The sequence below is a fragment of the Camelus ferus genome, chromosome 16 (genome assembly GCF_009834535.1).
Source record: "Camelus ferus isolate YT-003-E chromosome 16, BCGSAC_Cfer_1.0, whole genome shotgun sequence".
In the NCBI taxonomy this organism is placed as follows: domain Eukaryota; kingdom Metazoa; phylum Chordata; class Mammalia; order Artiodactyla; family Camelidae; genus Camelus; species Camelus ferus.
In genome coordinates, this window is record NC_045711.1 from 47,693,307 (window position 1) to 47,712,262 (window position 18,956).

Genomic DNA, 18,956 nt, shown 5'->3' on the forward strand with positions numbered 1-18,956 from the left:
CAGCCCCTTCCAGGATCCTAGCAGGCTCTGCATTATGAAGGAGTGACAGGAGGTGGGGGTGGCTCTCTGAGGCCATGTAACTACCGCTGACCCTCCAGACACCCCCCTGGTGGGACCTCGGGATACAGCTGCCCCTCCCCCCCCATATCAAGGGGCTTCTCCCCGCTAGGCTCCCCTCCTTTCCCAGTTACAGCAGCTGCAGCAGCTGCTGCCACCATTTCATGGCAGTGAAAAGATGGGGTGGGCTGGGCAGCTTCTCCACATGCTCCCCAAATACAGACCTGCAGCCCCAGCGAGGCCCCAGGGGCTGTCTTTCTTTCACCCAGGCTCCATGAGAGGGGGTAGGAGTGATGGCCCCCTCTGGTCAAAGCTCCTCACTCCCTCCACAGAGCTTAGCAAATTCTGGACAAGAGGAACCAGTCCCCCTAAGTGAGTGGGGGGGCTCTCTATCCTGACTTGCAGCCCCCTGCTCTAAGAGGGGCAACAACCTCATGTGGGCTGGAGAGAGGGGGGCTGCTTTGCTCCCTTCCTAATGCCCACTTGGTGAGAGGTCTTGGGGGGTTTTCTGTCCCTGGGTGTTCCTTTAAGTGCTGAGCTTGTCTGCATTCCCAGGCTCTGCCTAAAGCAGCAGCCTGGGGCCCTGGGCTCTGAGACCCCTCGGTTCCAAGACAACCCCCCACCCCTGCTCTGTGGCAGACAGGTTCTTATGTTGCTGTTGATGGTTGGTGAGGAGAAGCCTGGGGAGGGGTGGAGTTGGGGGATGGGTGATCCTAAGTTCTGAGGGTTGGAGAGGAGCTCTGAGGAAGCATGAAGTGCTCTGGGCTTCTTCCCTGGGCTGGGCGTGTTGTTTGGGGAGGGCTGTGGACTGATCTAGTCTCCAGGCCTGCTGGGCATCTTGGCTGTTAATTTAAATGGCCAGTGGCAGTTCCCTGGAGCACCAGGCCTGACTGGGGGAAGGGGACTCCATTCACCCTTCTCTACTGTTGTTGTCATTGCTGACTCTACCCTTAACTCTACTCTGAGCACAAAAAGGGGAGGTTCGGAGGACAGTACTAAATGCCACTGAATTACTCACATTAAAATAATTAAATTTATATTATGTGAATTTCACCTCCACTAAAAAAAAGGGACGGACAGGGCTTGGGGACACCACTACTTTCTGCCTAGCGGGCCCTAAACACATCTCACTGGGCCTGCTGCTCCGGCTGAGTTGCTCCTCCATCAGATTTGGGTACTTCTTCTGGAGGTCAGGTGTTTCCCCTTTCCCAGGAGCACAGCCTGGCTCCCCTGTGCCCTGGCATCCTGCAAGGGAGAACAGACCACGGAGGAGAGTCAGGACATCAGGCTCCTGCCCTGGCCACATCAAAGGGACGCTGGGAGGTCTTGGACATCTGTCTTCTTTCCAGGCTGCTGTGAAATCCCAGTCAGCTGTGCTGAGTGGTGGCTTTCCAGGTCCTTTCTAGATGTCCTAAGACACCTCTGCTGAGAAGCACAGCAGCCAGCCTGTCCCCTGGACTGTGAGACAGTGAGACAACCCCCCTCACCCCACAAGGGGACTCTGATGATCAGCACAACCATGGAGTTGCCTGGGCTGATGTCAGCGCCTTAAGGCATCCACAGCCCTACCCGCCCTGTGGGTGTTGCCAGCTTTCTGGATATGCTGGATGCATGGTGTGTATGGGGTGCTTCTGAAATCAGAGCTTCTTTCACCACAATGGGGGAAGCTCCTATTTTAAGTTTCCCATGTGCCGAGCCCTCTTGTAAAAGCAAAGAATCCTTTTATAGTGCAAAGACCGCCCTGTTGTGTCTGTTTGGTATGTGTGGATTTCGGCATGTAGGGTTTCCTTAAAGGGGAGCATGCCTGGAATCTCTCACAGGGGCTGGAATGGCAGGGCGGGGTTGGTGCCAGGACTGAGGGGCTTGCCCCACTGTGGTCAGTGCCCTGCCCCTCTTTTCTCTCCATTTCACTCCCCTCACCCCCTCCCAGGGCTGGCTCAGGGCCAGACAGGAGAGGGGAGCAGCTGCCGGGGATTTCCAGAGCTTCCATGGGGGAGATGGAAGCCACCCCTCCCTTCCTCCTTTCACCCCTCCTCTCTGATCCCCTCCTGCCTCCTTCTCTTCCCCTCTTCTATGTTCCCCTCCTCTCTCCTCCTCTCCTTTACCCTCCTCTCCCCACCCTCCTGGAAGGGCAGGGAGGCCTGGAGAGTAGAACAACCCCTCCTCTGTGCAGGGATGTGTGGGAAGTTGGAGGGGAGGAGGGCAGGGTCTGTGGGACTGTTGCAGAGCAGGGCTGCAGGTCAGGTGCTGGCAGAATTTAAAAGCCCTTACATAGAACCATCGAATTTAGCATCTTGGAGCTGGAAAGGACTACCTGACTTAGCTCCTTCTAGAGGGATCATGCTTCATAGAAGAGTAAGGGCTTAGTGTCAGTCTTCAGCAAGTTACCTAACCTCTCTGGGCCTGTTTCCTCATTTATATAGGGAGGCTAATAATATCTAACTTGAGTAAATGTCGTCATGAGTAAAAGAAATAATGCTTGTAAAGAGCTTGGCACATAGGAGGTGCTCAACATATTTTAATTCATTTCCTCTCCATCTTGGTGTTTTCAAGCCCCTGCTAGGTGATGTCACAGTCCTTAGAAGTCACCTGTTAGCCTTGCACACATGCTCACACACAGTCCGTGCCACCGAGTTTTCAGTTGCTGGGGTGTCACACAGTGGAGAGCCTGCGGGGCTGAGACCCCTGGCCCAGAGCCTCTTCCTCTTCCCAAACTGTGACATAGGTTTCCCACACATGGTCCCCTGAGGGGCTGCCAGTTGAGAGCGGCAGGGGTGGGGCATCTCTCATCCACCCCCTGTTTTGACACCAGGGTTTTGCTGGGTGTGGCTTGCTTGCCCTGCTGCCAGCCCAGAGAAGCTGCAGCCTCTCGCTCCAGTCCCAAGGTTGCCGGGCTGGGGCCCTAGCTGTTTGGCAGGTGGCTGATGCCCCTCAGCCCCAGCCTGGCCAGGGGTCTGTAGCCTTCCTCTTCGAGGAGTGTTCAAGTGGGATTCCTCAGGGACGTGGCAGCAGGGCTGAGGGTAGGGACAGGCATGGTCTTGAGTGGACCGTTGCCCCACCCTTCACAGGTAAAGAAGCTTGACGAGGTCCCCTCAATGGGATGCTTGGGGCTTTGCCAGAGCTGGGCCCCAGCCCCTCCTCAGCTCTCTGCCTCCTGCCTGTTGAAGGCCTTCAAAATCTAGGCCGAACACTACCCACCAAGGCCCCTGCCTTCTCCCCTCGTCGTGGAAGTCTCCCTCCTGGCTTGCTTAGTGCTCTGCTTGTGGCCCCACTGCAGCCATCCCAGCCAGCCTTTGCTGTGCTTCTTGCCCTCCCTGGGCTCCTTGAGGACAAGCACACTGCCTGGTTCACTCCCGACTCCCCCACATAGCAGTTTGGGAGTAGCCAGCACTCAATAAACGTCTTTTGACTTGACTGAACTGGGCCCCCCACCTGCTTTGGAGATGAAAACTTAGTTGGGCAGGGGTTGCTTTGAGGGTACAAGCAGAGGATCTGGGGATGGAAAGCCAGAGGCCGAGAATGTGTCAGGTCTCTCTCCTCCACCCTTCTCTCCAGTCCTCCCCTCCTGCCCTTCTCCACCAGGGGGTGCTCTTTTCCCTTCTGTGGAAGGATGGGAATCTGTGGCCAGCTTTATAGCCACTTACATGGCCACCTTCCATCCATTGCTTTGAATCCATTGTCAAATGTGAGCCCGCAGTTGGAGGCAGGCATAGATGATTGTTTTCATCTTACAGAGGGTGAATCTGAGGTTCAGGGAATGTACTTTTCCTCAAAGACATTTGCTCCCAGGTGGGCGGGATGGGAACTTGAACCCAGGTCCTTGGACTTTTGGTTCAGTGCTCCTTGGTGACATCATACAACTCCTTGCCAGCTCCTGGGCTAGGCCTGATCCTGACCCTGGACTACTCTGGTCTGGGGACTCCTTGACATCCCTCCATTCCTCCCCTCCAGCCCTACCTCTGGGGAAGATGTGTTCTTCCTCTGGCACTCAACTCTGGGTTCTTTTCCCTCTACTCCACTCATCACCCCCTCAGGCTCTCTCTCCCTTGGCTTCCGCTCCCCAACCAAAAAGTCTGCTTAAGTATCCACCACCCCAATGGAACCGTGCCCTCGCCCTGACTCACCTGTGCTGCTGGCTGTCCCTTCCTGCTAAGTCTCTCAGTGACTCAATTCCATTTCTTCACCCTTGATGCTCTTCCTCACTGCAGTCTGGCCTCTGCCACACCCATCCTCTGCCCAATTCAGGGCCACGTCCTCCGGCTCTCAGTCTCCCCAATCCTCCTTGCTGCCTCTTCCTTCCTCACCTGCCCCGAAAGGTGGGTGCTCCTCGGGTCTCGGCTCACATCTGGTCTCCTCTCTGCACGGTCCCTGGAGAGCCTGAACTACACTCCTGTTCCACCGATGACTTCAAAGTCCTGTCTCTTCAGGGAGATGGACCCTGGGTTTAAGTTGCCAATCACTACTCCTCTAGCAACACAGCATGGGGGTTAAATGTGTGGACTCTGAGCCCAAATGCTTGGGTTCACTTTCTACACGGACTTGAGTGAAATACTGAGGCTCTCTGAGCCTCAGTTTCCTTATCCATAAAAAGAGGATTATAGTATTTATTTCAAAACCCCTTTGTAAGGCTAAATTGGAATAAAATATGAAAAGATTACTTAGACCAGTGTCTGGTATGTCCCCTCTCCCCAAGAACACTCTGCCTAATATTCTGAGCCAGAAACCTTGGAGTTATTCTAGACTCTTCCATCTCCTTCCTCCAACACCCAGTTGGTCACCAGGATCTGGGGGCTTCTGATGTTTGATGCCCCCTGCCCGGGTGCCATGCCCCCCACCCCTGTCTCCTTGCCCCCCCAACACACCCCGTTCTTTTCCACATCCTACCACAGTGGCCACGACACATCTCCGCTTACATCCCTGCCCCAAGCCAGGCTAGAATCTAAGCGCCTCAGGCCCAGTCACTTCACTCCACGGTGACATTCCCACCGGCATTTCCTTCCTCATCCCTCCGTGCTTCCTGCCCACGAACCTTCCGCTGGGCTCCGGCCACACTGCTGGAGTCTGCTCTCTCCTGCCTCCCTGCCTTTGTCCATGACAGTGTTTCTCCCTGGAGTGTTTTACCCCCATTGCCCATCCCACCCCATCCACGAAACCCTCAAAAGCTCATGGCCACCTGCTTCTGGAAGCCTTCCTCTGCTTCTCCAGCCTTCCATGGCTCCTTTCCTGGGATCTCAGCTAGCGTCAGGATTGGTAAGACCAGGGTCCCTCAAGGGAAGGAGCTAGACCTTATTTCCGTATCCCCAGGGGCAACCTCTGCTCTCCCTCCCAGTGGTATATTAGGGCTCCTGATAAACGTTTGTGAATGAAGGAGGGTGATTGGGCTGGGAGAAATGAGAAAGAAGGGGGTTATAAAGAGAGGGTCTTCAGTGAGGGGCACCCTCCACCCCCCGTTGGGCTTTACTGCACTAAACCTCAGAGAGTGTGCCAGGAATTGAGTGGATTTGGGGGTGGACGGTGAAATGTGGGGAGTGAGACACCGGAGGCCAGAGGGGATGAGGAACCAGGAGGAAAGGAAGGATGAAAGAGGTGCTGGAGAAGATGGATGGGGGAGGGCCGGGACAGGATGGGGGTGCAGGTCAAGGTGCAGGAAGAGGTGGGAAGGGCAGCAGGGTGGGGGAAGAGCGTACTTTCTGGGAAGTGGGAGAGGATGGGGGAGGTGAGTGCAGTGCATTGTGGAGGGAGGAATTGCCTGCCGGCCAGTGTGAGCTCATTTCCTCTCACTGCCTCCTGTGGTGTCTGAGGGCATCAGGCTCTGGAAAAAGTGAGCCAGGAGCACCCCAGAGGCCACCACCCTCCTCCCCTCCCCCCCAGCCTCAGTCCAGTCTGGATCTCAGATGCTACCACACCCCCCTTACACAGACAACCCATTTATTCTGAGAGGGAAGGACCCTGGAGCCAGGGTGGCAGCAAGCTTTGGACCATTGGAGCTACAGGGCTGAAAAAGTCAGAGGGAACTGGTTAAAGATTAGGCAAGAAAATACAGGCAGTATGAAGGATTACAGTTAGACAGCAGGAAGGACTTCTCAGAAGTGGGGGATAATTCTGATTGCACATGACCTTGATGAAGAGAAGTGGGGAAGGAAGAGGAGTCATTAGCTGCCCCTCCGTGATTACAAAAGCATCCCTTTCCATTGACTTCCAGGGGATTTAAACTAAAATAAGTTAAATAAAACATAAGATTTAAAAACAAGTCAGTATCTCCTTCCTCAGGCTCACAGGAGTAGGGATGGTGTCCTTGGCGTCCAGGCCACACCGCCCCCTCCAGGGCCTGAGTCCTTGATCCTAATCAGAAGTGAAGGTGTGGAGAGCTTGGGGCCGATCCACCCTCAGGAGTAGGGGTGTTGGTGGTGAAGCAAATAGGTTTTATGAAGCTCATTGCCATGGAGTGGGTGGGCCATTCCAGGAGGTAGAGTCAGCCTTCCTATTTTCATTGCCCACCTTACCCAATTCATATTCCTGTTTACCTATGGCCTCTGCCTTCCTTTCTTCATACTCTGGGTGAAGGACTACAGGAGCCCTTTAAAACTACAAGAAGGCATGGGAAAGAGGTAACTACAGGATGTAGGAGATAGGAGGTAGGATGTTAGATATCAGAAAGAACTTTCTAGCAGAAATGAAAGACTGAGTGACTATCCTTTTCTGGATCATCAGGGAGTGGGTTGCAGGGGTTCTGCTTGGGAGCAGGGAAATGAGAAACTGATTCAGGACCCTGGTGATAATTTGGGCCCCTGCTCAGAGTGAAGCTGGGAAGGGAGGCTGTGGGGAGCTTGTGACTGGGAGGCCTGGAGGGTCTCTGCTCTTACTGCCACCCACTGCAGACCTGGTTTGTGGGCTGTCTAGAAGCCTGAGCCACAGGCTGGCTGGGTGGGGGTCTGGAGGGCTGGGGCACCTGCCAGCCTCTCTCTTACAGCCTCCATTCTCCTGCCTACTTGGGATCCTGGGTTGAGACTCATGTCCCAAACTGAGGGGCATGGAGGCATGGAGCCCCTGAAGATTCCCCACTCACCCCCACCCTCTGCCCCTTTGGATATAACCATCTCTGCCCTTGTCTCAAGTTTCTGTGAGTCTCCAGATGGAAGACCCCTTAATCCTTTTTCTGTCTTCCCTTCTTTTCCAGATGGGTCTCTTCGTCTTTTTCTCTGATTTTCTCTGCCTCTCTCTACTGTCTCTGTTTTGTCTCTGCCTCTGTCATGCTTTCTGTGTCTCTCCATCTCTGTCTCTAACTATCTCCGTTTAGCTGTGTTTCTATCTGCTTGCCTTTTCTTTTCTTTCTCCTTCCCTCCCTCCCTTTCCTGGTACTAGTTCTGGTTTCAGTGCCCTGGTCCTCTTTCCTTGGCCCGCCTATCTGGGCCAGTACCCTGGAGGCTGGCCCAGACTGTCTCCCTGAGACCATCTCTCTATCCGCAAGCTGTGTTCTGCCCTCTAGCTCTGCTGCCAGAGCGACTGTCTCTCTCAGCCCCCCTGTACCAGTCTGCTACTCTGGCGACAGGCAGAGGTTGCGCCCCGTCGGGAACCCAGTGGGAGGAGCGAAGAGAGCCCCACCCCCGCCTTCGGCCCCGCCCTCCGGCCCCGCCCCTCCCGGGTCCCTGCCTGCGCCCCCAGCAGTGCCCTGGCCTCAGAGCCGCCGCTGCTGCCCGATGAATGGAGTCGCCTTCTGCCTGGTCGGGATCCCGCCCCGCCCGGAGCCCCGGCCCCCTCAGGTGAGAGCGCTGAGCTAGGAGAGGGGGCGGATCCAGGTGCTGCCAAGGAGCTGGCAGTAAGGCCGGGGTCGCGGCGCCCCCGCTCGGTGGGCACAGCCTGGGGCGCACGGCGCGGGCACCGCGGGCACGGCTGCAGGGAACATAGTCTCGTGGCGGGCCGGGGAGGGGGGCAGAACCAGAGCTGCTCTGGGTAGGGGGGGCGGGAAGGAGAAAAGTAGACAGGGGCCGGGACGCGCATGGGGCTGCCAGGCCAGGGGGCACCGACCCCAGCGGCGATGCCAGGCCCCCGGCTGCCGGGCAGCGGGGGCGGGAGGCCCGCGCCTTTTGTCCGGGTTTTTCAGGCGGGGCGCCTGCCGCCGTTTCCTCTAACCGAGTTTTCGTTTTCCGTTGGCGAGGCCCCGGCACAGCTGGAGGGAGAGGGAGTGGGGGAGGGGGTTCCCGGAGCGGGATGTCCTTGGCCACTGTGGCCGGACACCCCCTGCCTGCGGCACACTCCCCTCTTGCCAAGCCGGACCGCGCGACAAGCTGCCTGGCGCGGGTTCGCCACCCCCATGACTCCTGGGGAAGAGAAACAGGCCCGGGACCCCGGTTCTGCAGGCGCGGTTGTCCTCCCCTCTGCCCCCTCGGGCTGGCTGTGGGTGGGTCTAGGCGCGGGGTGCCAGGGATATTACTCAGCGCTGGGCTGCTTTGCTTGGGTTCTTTCATCTGCCAGCTGCTGAGGCTGGGGAGGGGCCAGCAGGGGCCTCGGGGCCCCATTGGGGCCAGCCCCCTACCTCTGAGTCCTGCTGGAGCATCCCAACAACACACACTCTCCCCAACCCCCTTTAGAGTTGAAGAGTTGAACACTGTCAAGCCACTCACATTTTCTGAGCTTGGAAGAGAAGTTCCCTAGGGGTCCAGGTTGGGATCAAGGCCTGGACTGAGGCCTCTTCCTCTTTTGACAGGGCTGGAGGATTTAGGGACACTCCTCCTCAACCCTTTCCCCAGTGCTGGAACTGGGGTCTGGTGCTATGCAAGTTGAGACTGGTGTGTCTCTCAGGAGCTGGATGTACCCACAGTTCTCCCTCAATCTGCATCTCTATCCTTGACTCCCCCTCCACATTTCAGCCAAAGTATTTCCTAATTACAAACTTGAATTTCAGGATGGACAAGGGGTAGAAGTAGAGGTCATTATCCTTGAGTCCCTTGGATTCTCCCCCCCACCCCACATCAACACATACTTCATCCCCCCCCCCCACTATCTCCACCCCCAACCCCACCCTGTGGCCCATCTGGGGGTGGATGGCGTTTGATCCCATGGAGTTCTCCCCCTCTACCAGAGCAACAGCCCCATTTCCAAAAGCTGCGGCTCTCACTGAGAGGTGCTCATTGGCATGCAATTTGAATCCCAGTTACATAACCAGTCACTTCACCTCCAAATAATCCAAAGGCCCCCAGCCCCAGCCTCTTATTCCACTTGCTCATAAGGTGGTGGGTCCACCCTAGGTTACTGGGAGCTCCAAGTTCTCACATCTGAGGTCCCTCCCTCCCCTGGGAATGGTGAGAGCAGTAAATCCTTTGATGCTGGATTTGAGGGCCTCAGAAGCCCTGGGAGCAGGCAGAGTGAGTATTAGGGTCTGATAGGACATAGTGATAGTGCCAAGTCTTAAAACCTGGGTCTTTGGATGGGAGGCACAGCACAAGATGAAGCTTTGGGGAGGGGAGCATTATTAGGAAGGTGGCGTTGGGACACCGTGGGAATGGGGCAGGTTTTTGAGGATCCCAGCTCAAGCAGAGAGGGAGTGGACCCTGGGAATAGGCCTTGAGTTTGGACAGCCTGGATGGGGACCTCTGTGCCCCTGCATCAGGCCAACCCTGAGCTTGCGGGCAAGGGAAGCAGGAGGCCCTCCTAGCCCCTGAGGGGTGCAGCATTTCTGGCATGGAGTAGGGAATGAGGGAGGGTGCTGGTTACAGAACAGGGCAGTGCAGTAGTGGGCACAGGCATTTATTGCTTCATCCTTTATTGAGGGGATACTGAGGACTTCATGATGTATTAGGTTAAAAGAGAGTCTACAAAGGAGAATGGAATGAGTTACAGTATGAGAGACTGCAGTTAGCTATTTGGGAGAACTTCTAGGGAGAGACTTGTAAGCTGCAGCATCCCAGGCTAGCCTGGAGCATCACACAGGGAAGATCCTCCAGTAGAGTGGGTTAGGTAGATTCCTGTGATATTGGATTCCAGTGTAGAAATCTGGAGAGATTCACAGGGGATGCAAATATATTCAAATGAGCATATACATTAGTGCCTGGGGAGAAAATTGTGTTTTTAAGGATGGGGAGTTGCTTTAATAATATAGCTGATAGCTAAGATATCAATAGCAGTTACTCTGGGCTAGGATTTATGTAAGTTACCACATTTAATCCTCACAAAATCACCATGACATAGGTACCATTATTATTCCCATTTTACAATCGAGGACCCTGAGGTACACAGACCTAATAGCTTGGCCAAAATCACATCATTAACAAGTGGCAGAGCCCAGGGTAGGAACCTGGCAGTCTGGCTCAAGTTCATGGTCTCACCTCACTACGCTGCTTCCCTTGACTTGCCTTGTCTACTGTCTCTCTTACTCTGAATCTGGGTCCGTTTTGAACACAACCCAAGATCAAGGTCAACCTCTTGCTGGATTGGAGGCAGATTGCTTGTCTTTCAGCTGAGACAGGGATGGGGAAAAGAGACCTAGGGTGGCAAAGCTTCAGGTGTCCATCTGTGGTTGGTGGGTGGGGAATCAGCTCATACTCTTCCAAAACCCCCATCCCACCCCGTGCCAGCCCATCACACTTGGGCAGTGTCTTGGTTCATTGATGTTTTTCCTTCTAAAGGGGCATCAGCCCTGCTCTGTTGGCTGCAGGGGTTCAAAGGTGAGATATTGGCTTGGTCAGGGATTTGGACAAAGCCTGGTTTTAATTATCCTGCTCTCTCTCCCTCCCCAGAGAGAGCCATGAATAGGGCCTGTGGGAGCTGGCTCTGCCTTTCCCCTAGCACCCTCCACCCTCTTCAAACAACCCGCCTTTAGATCCAGACCCCCCTGTTTCATGTGAAATTGTGCCAGCTTGTCAGCAGGGCAGTGCCAGTCAGTACCAGGCATGCATCTCCTCCTCATTGCCTCAGTGGGACAGCAGGCTGGGCTGGCCTGGGGACTGGATTCTGGGGAGAAGTTAAAGCTCTGTCGGGTAGAGTATGTGGATCACCTGTCAGAGTGGGTTAGGACCAGAAGGGTCATCTTGTCCAGTAGTGGGGAAATGGAGGCCAGAGAGTGCCCAAGTTTGGATAGCCTGGGAGTGATGGACATGAACCTAGGACATGACTCCCAGGCTCCCAGACCATGCCTTTCCCCACACAGTTCTGTCCTGGGTGCTGCCCTCCAGTGCAGCCTTCTGAGACTGGGCCCTGGGAACAAAAGGGGAGGGCAGGGAGGAGCAGGGAGGAGTGCACAATGTGTCCTGTTCATCTCTGTGTCCCCAGTGACCAGCACAGCGCCTGGCACAGAGTGGTCCTCCATAAATGTTTGTTAAGTGCTGGCCGGGGCGCAGCCCCTCCCCTGGCCTCCCAGGGTGCCCTGTGCCCAGCTCTGCCCCAGCCTTGTAATGCTTGGTTTACACGTCATTCTCCCTCGCCAAACTGGAGTTATTTGAGGACAAGAAAAATAATCATAGCAGCTACTTCCATAGCACTTACCATTAGGTACATTATCACCATCCCATTTGACAGATGAAGAAACTGGCACAATTATGTGGCTTCCTAAGGTCACACAGCTAGGAAGTGGCAGAGCTAAGGAGTGGACCATGCTTATTCCAAGCAGCCCCAGAGGTATCGTGTTTATCTTGGTATCCACAGAGCCTGGCATGCGACCAGGACTCAGAAAATGTTTGTTGACTGACCGACTGACAGTGTATGAAAAAAAACACATAATCCTGTAGTCTAATCCTTTGGAAGTAGCTGGGTTGGGATCTTGGGAGGGTAGTCCTAGAGGTACATCGCTGTGTTATCTGTACCACAAGTGCCCAAGCCAAACCTAGCGAGGAAAGGAAAGCTCACCCACACCTTGTCAGAACTGCCTTCCAAAGCTTAACAGGGGCCACCAGGGCCCCCCAGCTTTCTGGCTCCTCTCTTGCTCTCACTCTTTCCCTTCCTCCCCCAGAGTTCCAAGGGCACAGTGCTGAGCAATGGGCACATGGGAAAAGACTACAGGTTGGATCAAAGAAGTCTGTTCCTTTTTCATCTCTGGCCCTGAGATGATGCATCACCTTGGTGGAAGATTCTGTACCTTTCAAGTTGAAGGGTGGACGGAGTGTCAGCTTTGAGACAGGGCATGTCATAGCTACAATTTGCCAGCTGTCACTGGAAGGGGTATTGGGTTTCCAGCCTCCTCCAGCCCTAAACACGAGGCCCAGGGTCACCTCCAATTTCCTCAAACCTGTATGTCCCTAGGTGGGTGACTTCTTCTCCTCTGACTCCCCTTGCTCCCCACTGGCTGATTTGAATTAACATCAGTCAGTCATTATCCCCCAGGCCACATTTCATCTGCTGACAAAGAGTGGTAGGAGTTAACTAGGAAAAAGAAGACTCAGTGTGGGGGTGTGGTCTACCTTCTGATACTGACAGGCAACCCCCGGAGCTGGGAGGCCTAGGCCTGGCGTGGCCCCTGATATGTTGGGAGGCACGCTGGGGGTCTGGGCCCTGCCTTCAGCCTGAGGAGGTTGAAATTTCAGCTTTATGTTACTCTGGCCAAGTCACTTAGTTGTTTTTAGCGTCAGTTTTCTTAACCCTGAAATAATCCCTCGAAATTGTTGAGAGGATTAAATGAGAGGTAATTCAGGTAAACTGGCTGACATTTGGTAATCTCCACTGTTAGCAGCAACTATTATTAAACAAACAATAATCAATGGATGGAAATGTAAAAAACACCCTCTGGGCTCAATAAAGGGAACCTTTTATGGTCGGAGTAATCGGAAGAGGAAATGAGCTGCCCCTGGAGGTAATGAGGCCCCCATCAGTGGAGGTGAGCAAGCACAGGCCAAACTGGAGAGAATTCAAGCATTGGGTGATGGGCTGACAGGGAAAACCTTAAGGACCTTGCTTTGGGATCGAAGCAGGTGAGACCTGTTTCCTTCTGGTGGGGCCTAGGGAGAGGAATGAGAGATTGGTTGCTGTGGTTTGGGTTGTGAGGCTCTTCTGAGGAGAGGGAGTCCTGAGATGCTGTCTGGAGGAGGCCTGGAAGGATGGGTATGGTTCTGATGGGTGGGAGAAGTGGGGAGGCCATTGCACTCTCTGGATGGGTTTAGTGGCTGAGGGACAGTGAGGCGCCTGGACCAATGGTTTGGAAGTAGGCCCAAGGCTGCCTCCATAGTCTGGCTGCCCGAAGGGGATGGGTGGATGGTGGGGGTGGGGAGCTGGTAGCTCCCTGACACCCCACCCCCAAGGCTCTCCTGGAAGAGGGGGACAGGGCCACTCCCTGTGGCAAAGAGCCTGGGCCTGTAAGGAACGGAACTGGGGAAAGAAAGACTTCTTATGCCCAGTGCATTTGGGGGCGTCCGGGGGTCGGGGGAACAGTGAGGCCTTTGTCCCCAGCCACCGGGAATCTGGCCGAGCAGCCAGCCCTGGGTCTGGCTGGGCCCTCTGCAGGCAGGTCCTCTTTGAAGTGACCCTTTCAAAGCTCAGCCTGAATCCCTGGGAGGAGAGAACTTGGGGAGGGGCATGTAGATGACTGAGACCCGAAAGCCAAGGATGGAAACAGACCCAGGGCCAGCCCCTTTGGGCGGGTGAGCGGGCGGGCAGGAGCTCTGTGGGCAGGAGGAATGTGGCCAGGCTGGGGGGCATGTGGGAGGACCACCACTCCAGGGGGCTTGGCCCCCAAGTTGGGGTCAATATAGGGAAGGACAGAGTTCATTTTGGCCCCTTGCCTGGTTTCTAACAGTCCCTCGCTTGATTTCTGTCTGACTCTGGGCTCCTAAATCTGTAGCTTCTTCCTTTTTAATTTCCTCAGAGAATGTGAGACGCTGTTTTCTGTTCATGCCTCGCCTCCCCGTCCCCCACTGGCATCATGGCACTATCTGTATCTGAGAAGGTTCTTCTAAATCTCTCTTTCCTTCTCCAAGGGTATAGCCCTTGGTTCCCCCCCAAGAGAAGGGGAGGATAGAGCTGAGCACCCCAGGCCATGATAGGGGCCTGCGGGCGTTTCTGGTACTTTCCTATATCTTACCCTGGCATCTGCAGAGCTGAGCCCTCATTAGCTCTAATGAAGCCTTGGCGCTGTGCCGCCCCCTGCCCTCTACCAGCCCTGTAGCACCTGGTGGGGGTGAGTGGGTGAGGGGGCAGCTGAGGTTGGACTCAGAGCCCAGGAGGGGGTGGGATATCTGCAAGAGAGGAGAGCGGGAGTCAGGAAATGGGGGTCACACAGCAAGGCTGGGACTACTGGTAGGATGAGACAGGCCCCCTCTTCTTTTCCCACTGGGACCTTTTCCTCCTCCAGTGGCTCCCAGATGCTTCAGTCCCCATAGTGCTAGGGAAAGCATTATCTGCGACTGGGTGTGGCCCAGGGTGCACATATTCCCACGCCTGACTTCCATGAGAGTGTCCTTTTCTCTAATTTCAGGCTGGGGCAGGAGAAGGACTTGACTCCAGAAACTGGAGGCTCAAGCCTGGGAAAATCAGGCAGCGGCTAGACCTTAATGCAAATAAAACTTTGTTCATTTGGTGATCGTTTCCTGTGTGCCTTCTGTGTTCCAGGCTCTCTCTGTGGGTCTTGGGACCTGGATGAATGTGACACAGCCCTGTCCTCAAGGGGTTCCTTGTCTGCTTTTCCCACAACCCACCCAAAACTCCACTAAGATTTTATAAGGGGTTCTGAGATGTGCATCTATACTCTCTGACAGTCTAGCACACCCATTGCCACTCCCCCCAAAATATTTCCATAAAAATTGGCCTAATCTAACTGGGGAGACAGACCCACAGCAGATACAAATGAGTGTCTCCACTGTGACATCATTTGAGTGTGACTGTGGTCACAAAAGTGATAACAGGTTTAGAGATTAGAACAGTGTCACTGGGTGGAATTGCTATAGGGATTTGTTAAAAACCAATTGGTGATATGCTTGATCTCCTCTCATCTCCTGTTTCCAAATCTATTGTTAATTCATGAATTCTTTAGTGAAATTTCTTTTTTTTTTTTTAAATTTTTTTTTTGGAGGAGGAGGTAATTAGGTTTCTTTACTACCCCTGAGCTATACCCTCCCCTGCAAGTAAAACTTCTTTGACCAACTTTCAAGGACCATCATGAAGTGGCTGTACATTGACTGATACAAGAACCAAGACCCTGAGAGGGTAAATTACTCCACCAAAGGTCACTCAGCATCTGAGTTGAAATCTGGGTCTTTCTGAATCCCAGGCTATCCTGCGTCACTGCTACATTCCCTGACAAGGAAGAGCCTGGGAGCACAGCCCCCACCCTGGGAAGGTGGACCCTTCCCACTGCCCTCAGCTGGGCCTTGACATCAAAGTAGGTGTTGGCATAATGAGGGAAAGGTGGGAGATGCCGACAGTATGATTATGTTCTGTTTCTCCGTGACTCTGCTGTGCATGGGGGTTCTCCCTGTGCCTTCCTGGGGTCTGGGTTTGCTCAAGAGTGGTATGGAGGACCCCAGGGCTCCATCAATAAATATGAGCTGAGCCCCTGCCTCCCCTAGAGATGCTCTAGCTCTGAGCAGAGGAAGGCTTCACCAAGGAGGTGAGGCTTGCCAAAGCTTGAAAGATGCTTGCTGGGACAAGAGGGGTGGTAGAAAAGGGAGAGAAGGGCATTTCAGACAGAAGGATCTAGCATGAGCAAAGGCAAGGGGATGTGAAACAGCCTGGCCTCTACGGAATCAATGAGTGCAAGATTGAGTAAAGAGAGATGAAATTGTCAAGACCACTGAGGGCCAGATCTGTCCCTCTCCTCTAACATCATGGCAGACCCTTCATGTCATATTAAGGAACTTGACTTGCTCCCATAGATACTGTGGAGCCAAGGAAAGGTGGCACGAAGTGGAGGCAGCAGACCAGGGGAGAGATGATGAGGGCTAAATGTGGAACTGGAGATGGAGAGGACAGGATAGCAGTGGGATGATCACCTTCTTTCCCTTCCAGGAAAATTGCCATACAATCTCTTCCCCTTGTCTTGATAGAGCCTTCTCTGCCTTCTCCGTTTCACAAACTCCTATTTATCCATCAATGCCCAGTTCAAATATTCGTCTCTGTAAATCTCCTTTGCCTCTCTCCCCCACACCCCCCAGCCACCAATTCCTCAAATATAGGGATTTCCTCCTCTGGGCACTAGACTTTAAGCCCCATGAGGGTAGGGGCTTTGATTTGTCCACTTCTCTATCTCTAGCTTCTAGACCAGGCCAAGCTGAATGAATATTGTTGACTGGTGAACCAAAAGTTCCCATAGCATTTTGCACTGCATTGTGAGAAATACATATAATAATAACAAAAGGAGAATTGGTTGCAACTAACATTTATTGAACATCTCAGTGCCAGGCACTGCTAGACTGACCACTTTATACACACTTCCTTTTTTTTTTTTTTTTAATTGAAGTATAGTTGATTTACAATGTTAGTTTCTGGTGTACAGCATTGTGATTTAATTATACACATATATATTCTTTTTCATTATAGGTTATTAAAAGCTAGTGAATATAGTTCCCTGTGCTATACAGTAGGACCTTATTATTTATCTATTTTATATATAATAGTTTGTATCTGCTAATCCCAAACTCCTAATTTATCCCTCCCTGCTTTCCTCTTTGGTAACCATAAGCTTGTTTTCTATGTCTATGAGTCTGTTTCTGTTTTATAAATAAGTTCACTTGTGTCATTTTTTTATATTCTGCATGTAAGTGATATATGATATTTGTCTTTCTCTGACTTACTTCACTTAGTATGATAATCTCTAGGTCCATCCATGTTGCTACAAATGGCATTATTTCATTCTTTCTTATGGCTTAGTAGTATTCCATTGTATATATATATACACTACAACTTCTTTATTCAATCATCTGTCAATGGACATTTAGGTTGCTTCCATTATACACACTGTCTCTTTAATCTTGACAACACCCTCATGGGGAATAGATTATCTCTATTTTATAAATGCAGAAACAGAAGCCCAGAGAGGTTAGTAACTAGTCCAAGGACACATAGCTGGGAAGTGGGACCAAGTTGGGATTCCAAGCTAGATTCCTTTAAATCCTGTTTAGCAGTATTTAAACACTGTGCTCTGCAGCCTCTTTATCTTGTCTCATGTCTGTCTCGTCATATGATCAGGAATTCTTTGATTAATTAAAAAAAATCCTTTGTGGACGACTGAACTAATATTTGTTGAACAACTCCTATGTGCCAGGCACTCCACACTGAGTCCTCTCAAGGACCCCAGTTACAGCTGAGGAGACTGAGGCTTGGAGAGGGAAGACACTTGACTGGGGTCACACAGCTGGGATCTGATCTTAGGTCTCTTTGACCCCTAGTACTCAGTGACACCTAGTCAATAGTGCCAGAATGAAAGAGGAGCTGGACTCTGAGGTTGACTGACTTGTTTAGGGGCACACAAGGAACAGGACTGGGGCAGGGCCTGGGTCTCCTGCCCTTAGCCCATGTGCTCCCCATGTGGGTTACTAATGAGGCAAAGTGGTCTGGGATAGGGATGGGACAGGCTGACCTGGGGCTGGGTGGGCAGGTATGGTGTCCCAGCAGCAGAGCCTTACCAGGGCCTTGACAGAAGACGGTGAGAAGCCTCCAGAGGCTGCACAGTATCAGTGCGACTTCAGCCATGGGGGTGATCCGAAGACCCGCAAGCTTGAGAACCAGGCAGCGGGATGGAAGCGGATGTGGGCAGGCGCACTGCGAGGTGCTAGTGCCCATTCTGTGCACCTTCCCAGAAGGGCAGGGACTCACCAATCAGATTCGCCAGCTGCTCTCTATTTGCATGCTATTTGCATGACCACACGTCTTCGCTCTTGCCACGCAGCCTCCATCCCCAAGCGTGTCTCCTTTGCCGCCGCCACATTTCTGGACCCTGTGCAGGGCTGGCATGGAGGGCTGGCTTGTGGGGCTGTGGGGCGTGAAGGGCCGACCTGGTCTGCTACCCTGGCCGCCCTATTCATAGCTCAGGGGCTGGCGTAGTTCGCATACTTGGCGTTACTCAAGTCTGGCTGGCCCAAGGCTGCCGCCCCTCCGCAATCCTCCCTCCCTCTACTCTCTCCTCCCTTCCTCCGTCCTTCGTCCTCCCTCCTCCCTCCTCCCTCTGTCTCCTCCCCCACCTTCGATCTCTGCCAATTTTCCTGATATCTAGGTGGCCAAACCCGCAGGAGGAAACTGAGGCCTGGAGAGGGGGCGTGTTTTTCGGCCGGGCCTCCAGGGAGAAACTGGTGGTAATGAGGCGTGTAATGAGGTGGCTGAGAGCCTGGGCTCTGCCGGCCTACAGACTTGGGCTTGAATCTGAGCTGCCGCTAGCTGTGGCACCCTGACAAGTTCCTTAGCTTGCAGAACGGGAAGCTTTTCAGAAACAGTCAAGCTGAGACCTGGAGGATAAGGGATCAGTTAAGGGAAGATAGGGGAGGGAGGGAGACAAATGTTATATTCCAGGGAGAGAAAACTGTGGATGTGGTGGGCCAGCCCTGAGTGACTAAGGGCTTGGCCAACTAGGATGAAAGGACAGAGGATACTGCAAAGGGGATGGAAGCGGCTTCCCTTTTCTCCCCACCCTTACTCCCTTATTCCAGCACCCCTACTTTCTGGATCTGGTTCCCACTGAGGAAGGAGTTGGGGTACAAAAAGATGGACAAAGATGTGAAGGAGCCTCTTCCCCAGGTAGACCTCTCCTGGGAATGGGAGTCTGCCAACCATCTGCTCTCTCTGAGGAGAAGCTCATTCATTCTCGTGCATTCAGAAGCAGCGTGCTGAGCCCAACCTCTGCGCCAGGTCCCATGCCAGGAGCTGGGGACTTGACTGCCAACAAAGCAGAGATGGTCCCAGCTTTACAGAACTCACAGCCCGAAGGGGGAGATGTTGGTCAAAATAACCTCATAAGTATATAGACACCAATTCAAGAGTGCTGTGAGAGG

At 53.4% G+C, this 18,956-nt stretch overlaps 1 protein-coding gene across 1 annotated transcript in view; it reads left to right on the forward strand.

Annotated features, from left to right (window-relative positions):
• Window positions 1-7,668: 7,668 nt before the first annotated feature.
• The window catches only part of ARHGAP23 (Rho GTPase activating protein 23), a 53,838-nt gene continuing 42,550 nt past the window's right edge, over window positions 7,669-18,956 (forward strand). The window contains 1 exon segment of the mRNA XM_032498664.1: window positions 7,669-7,817. Coding sequence (XP_032354555.1) covers window positions 7,755-7,817 — 63 coding nt within the window. The 5' untranslated portion in view covers window positions 7,669-7,754.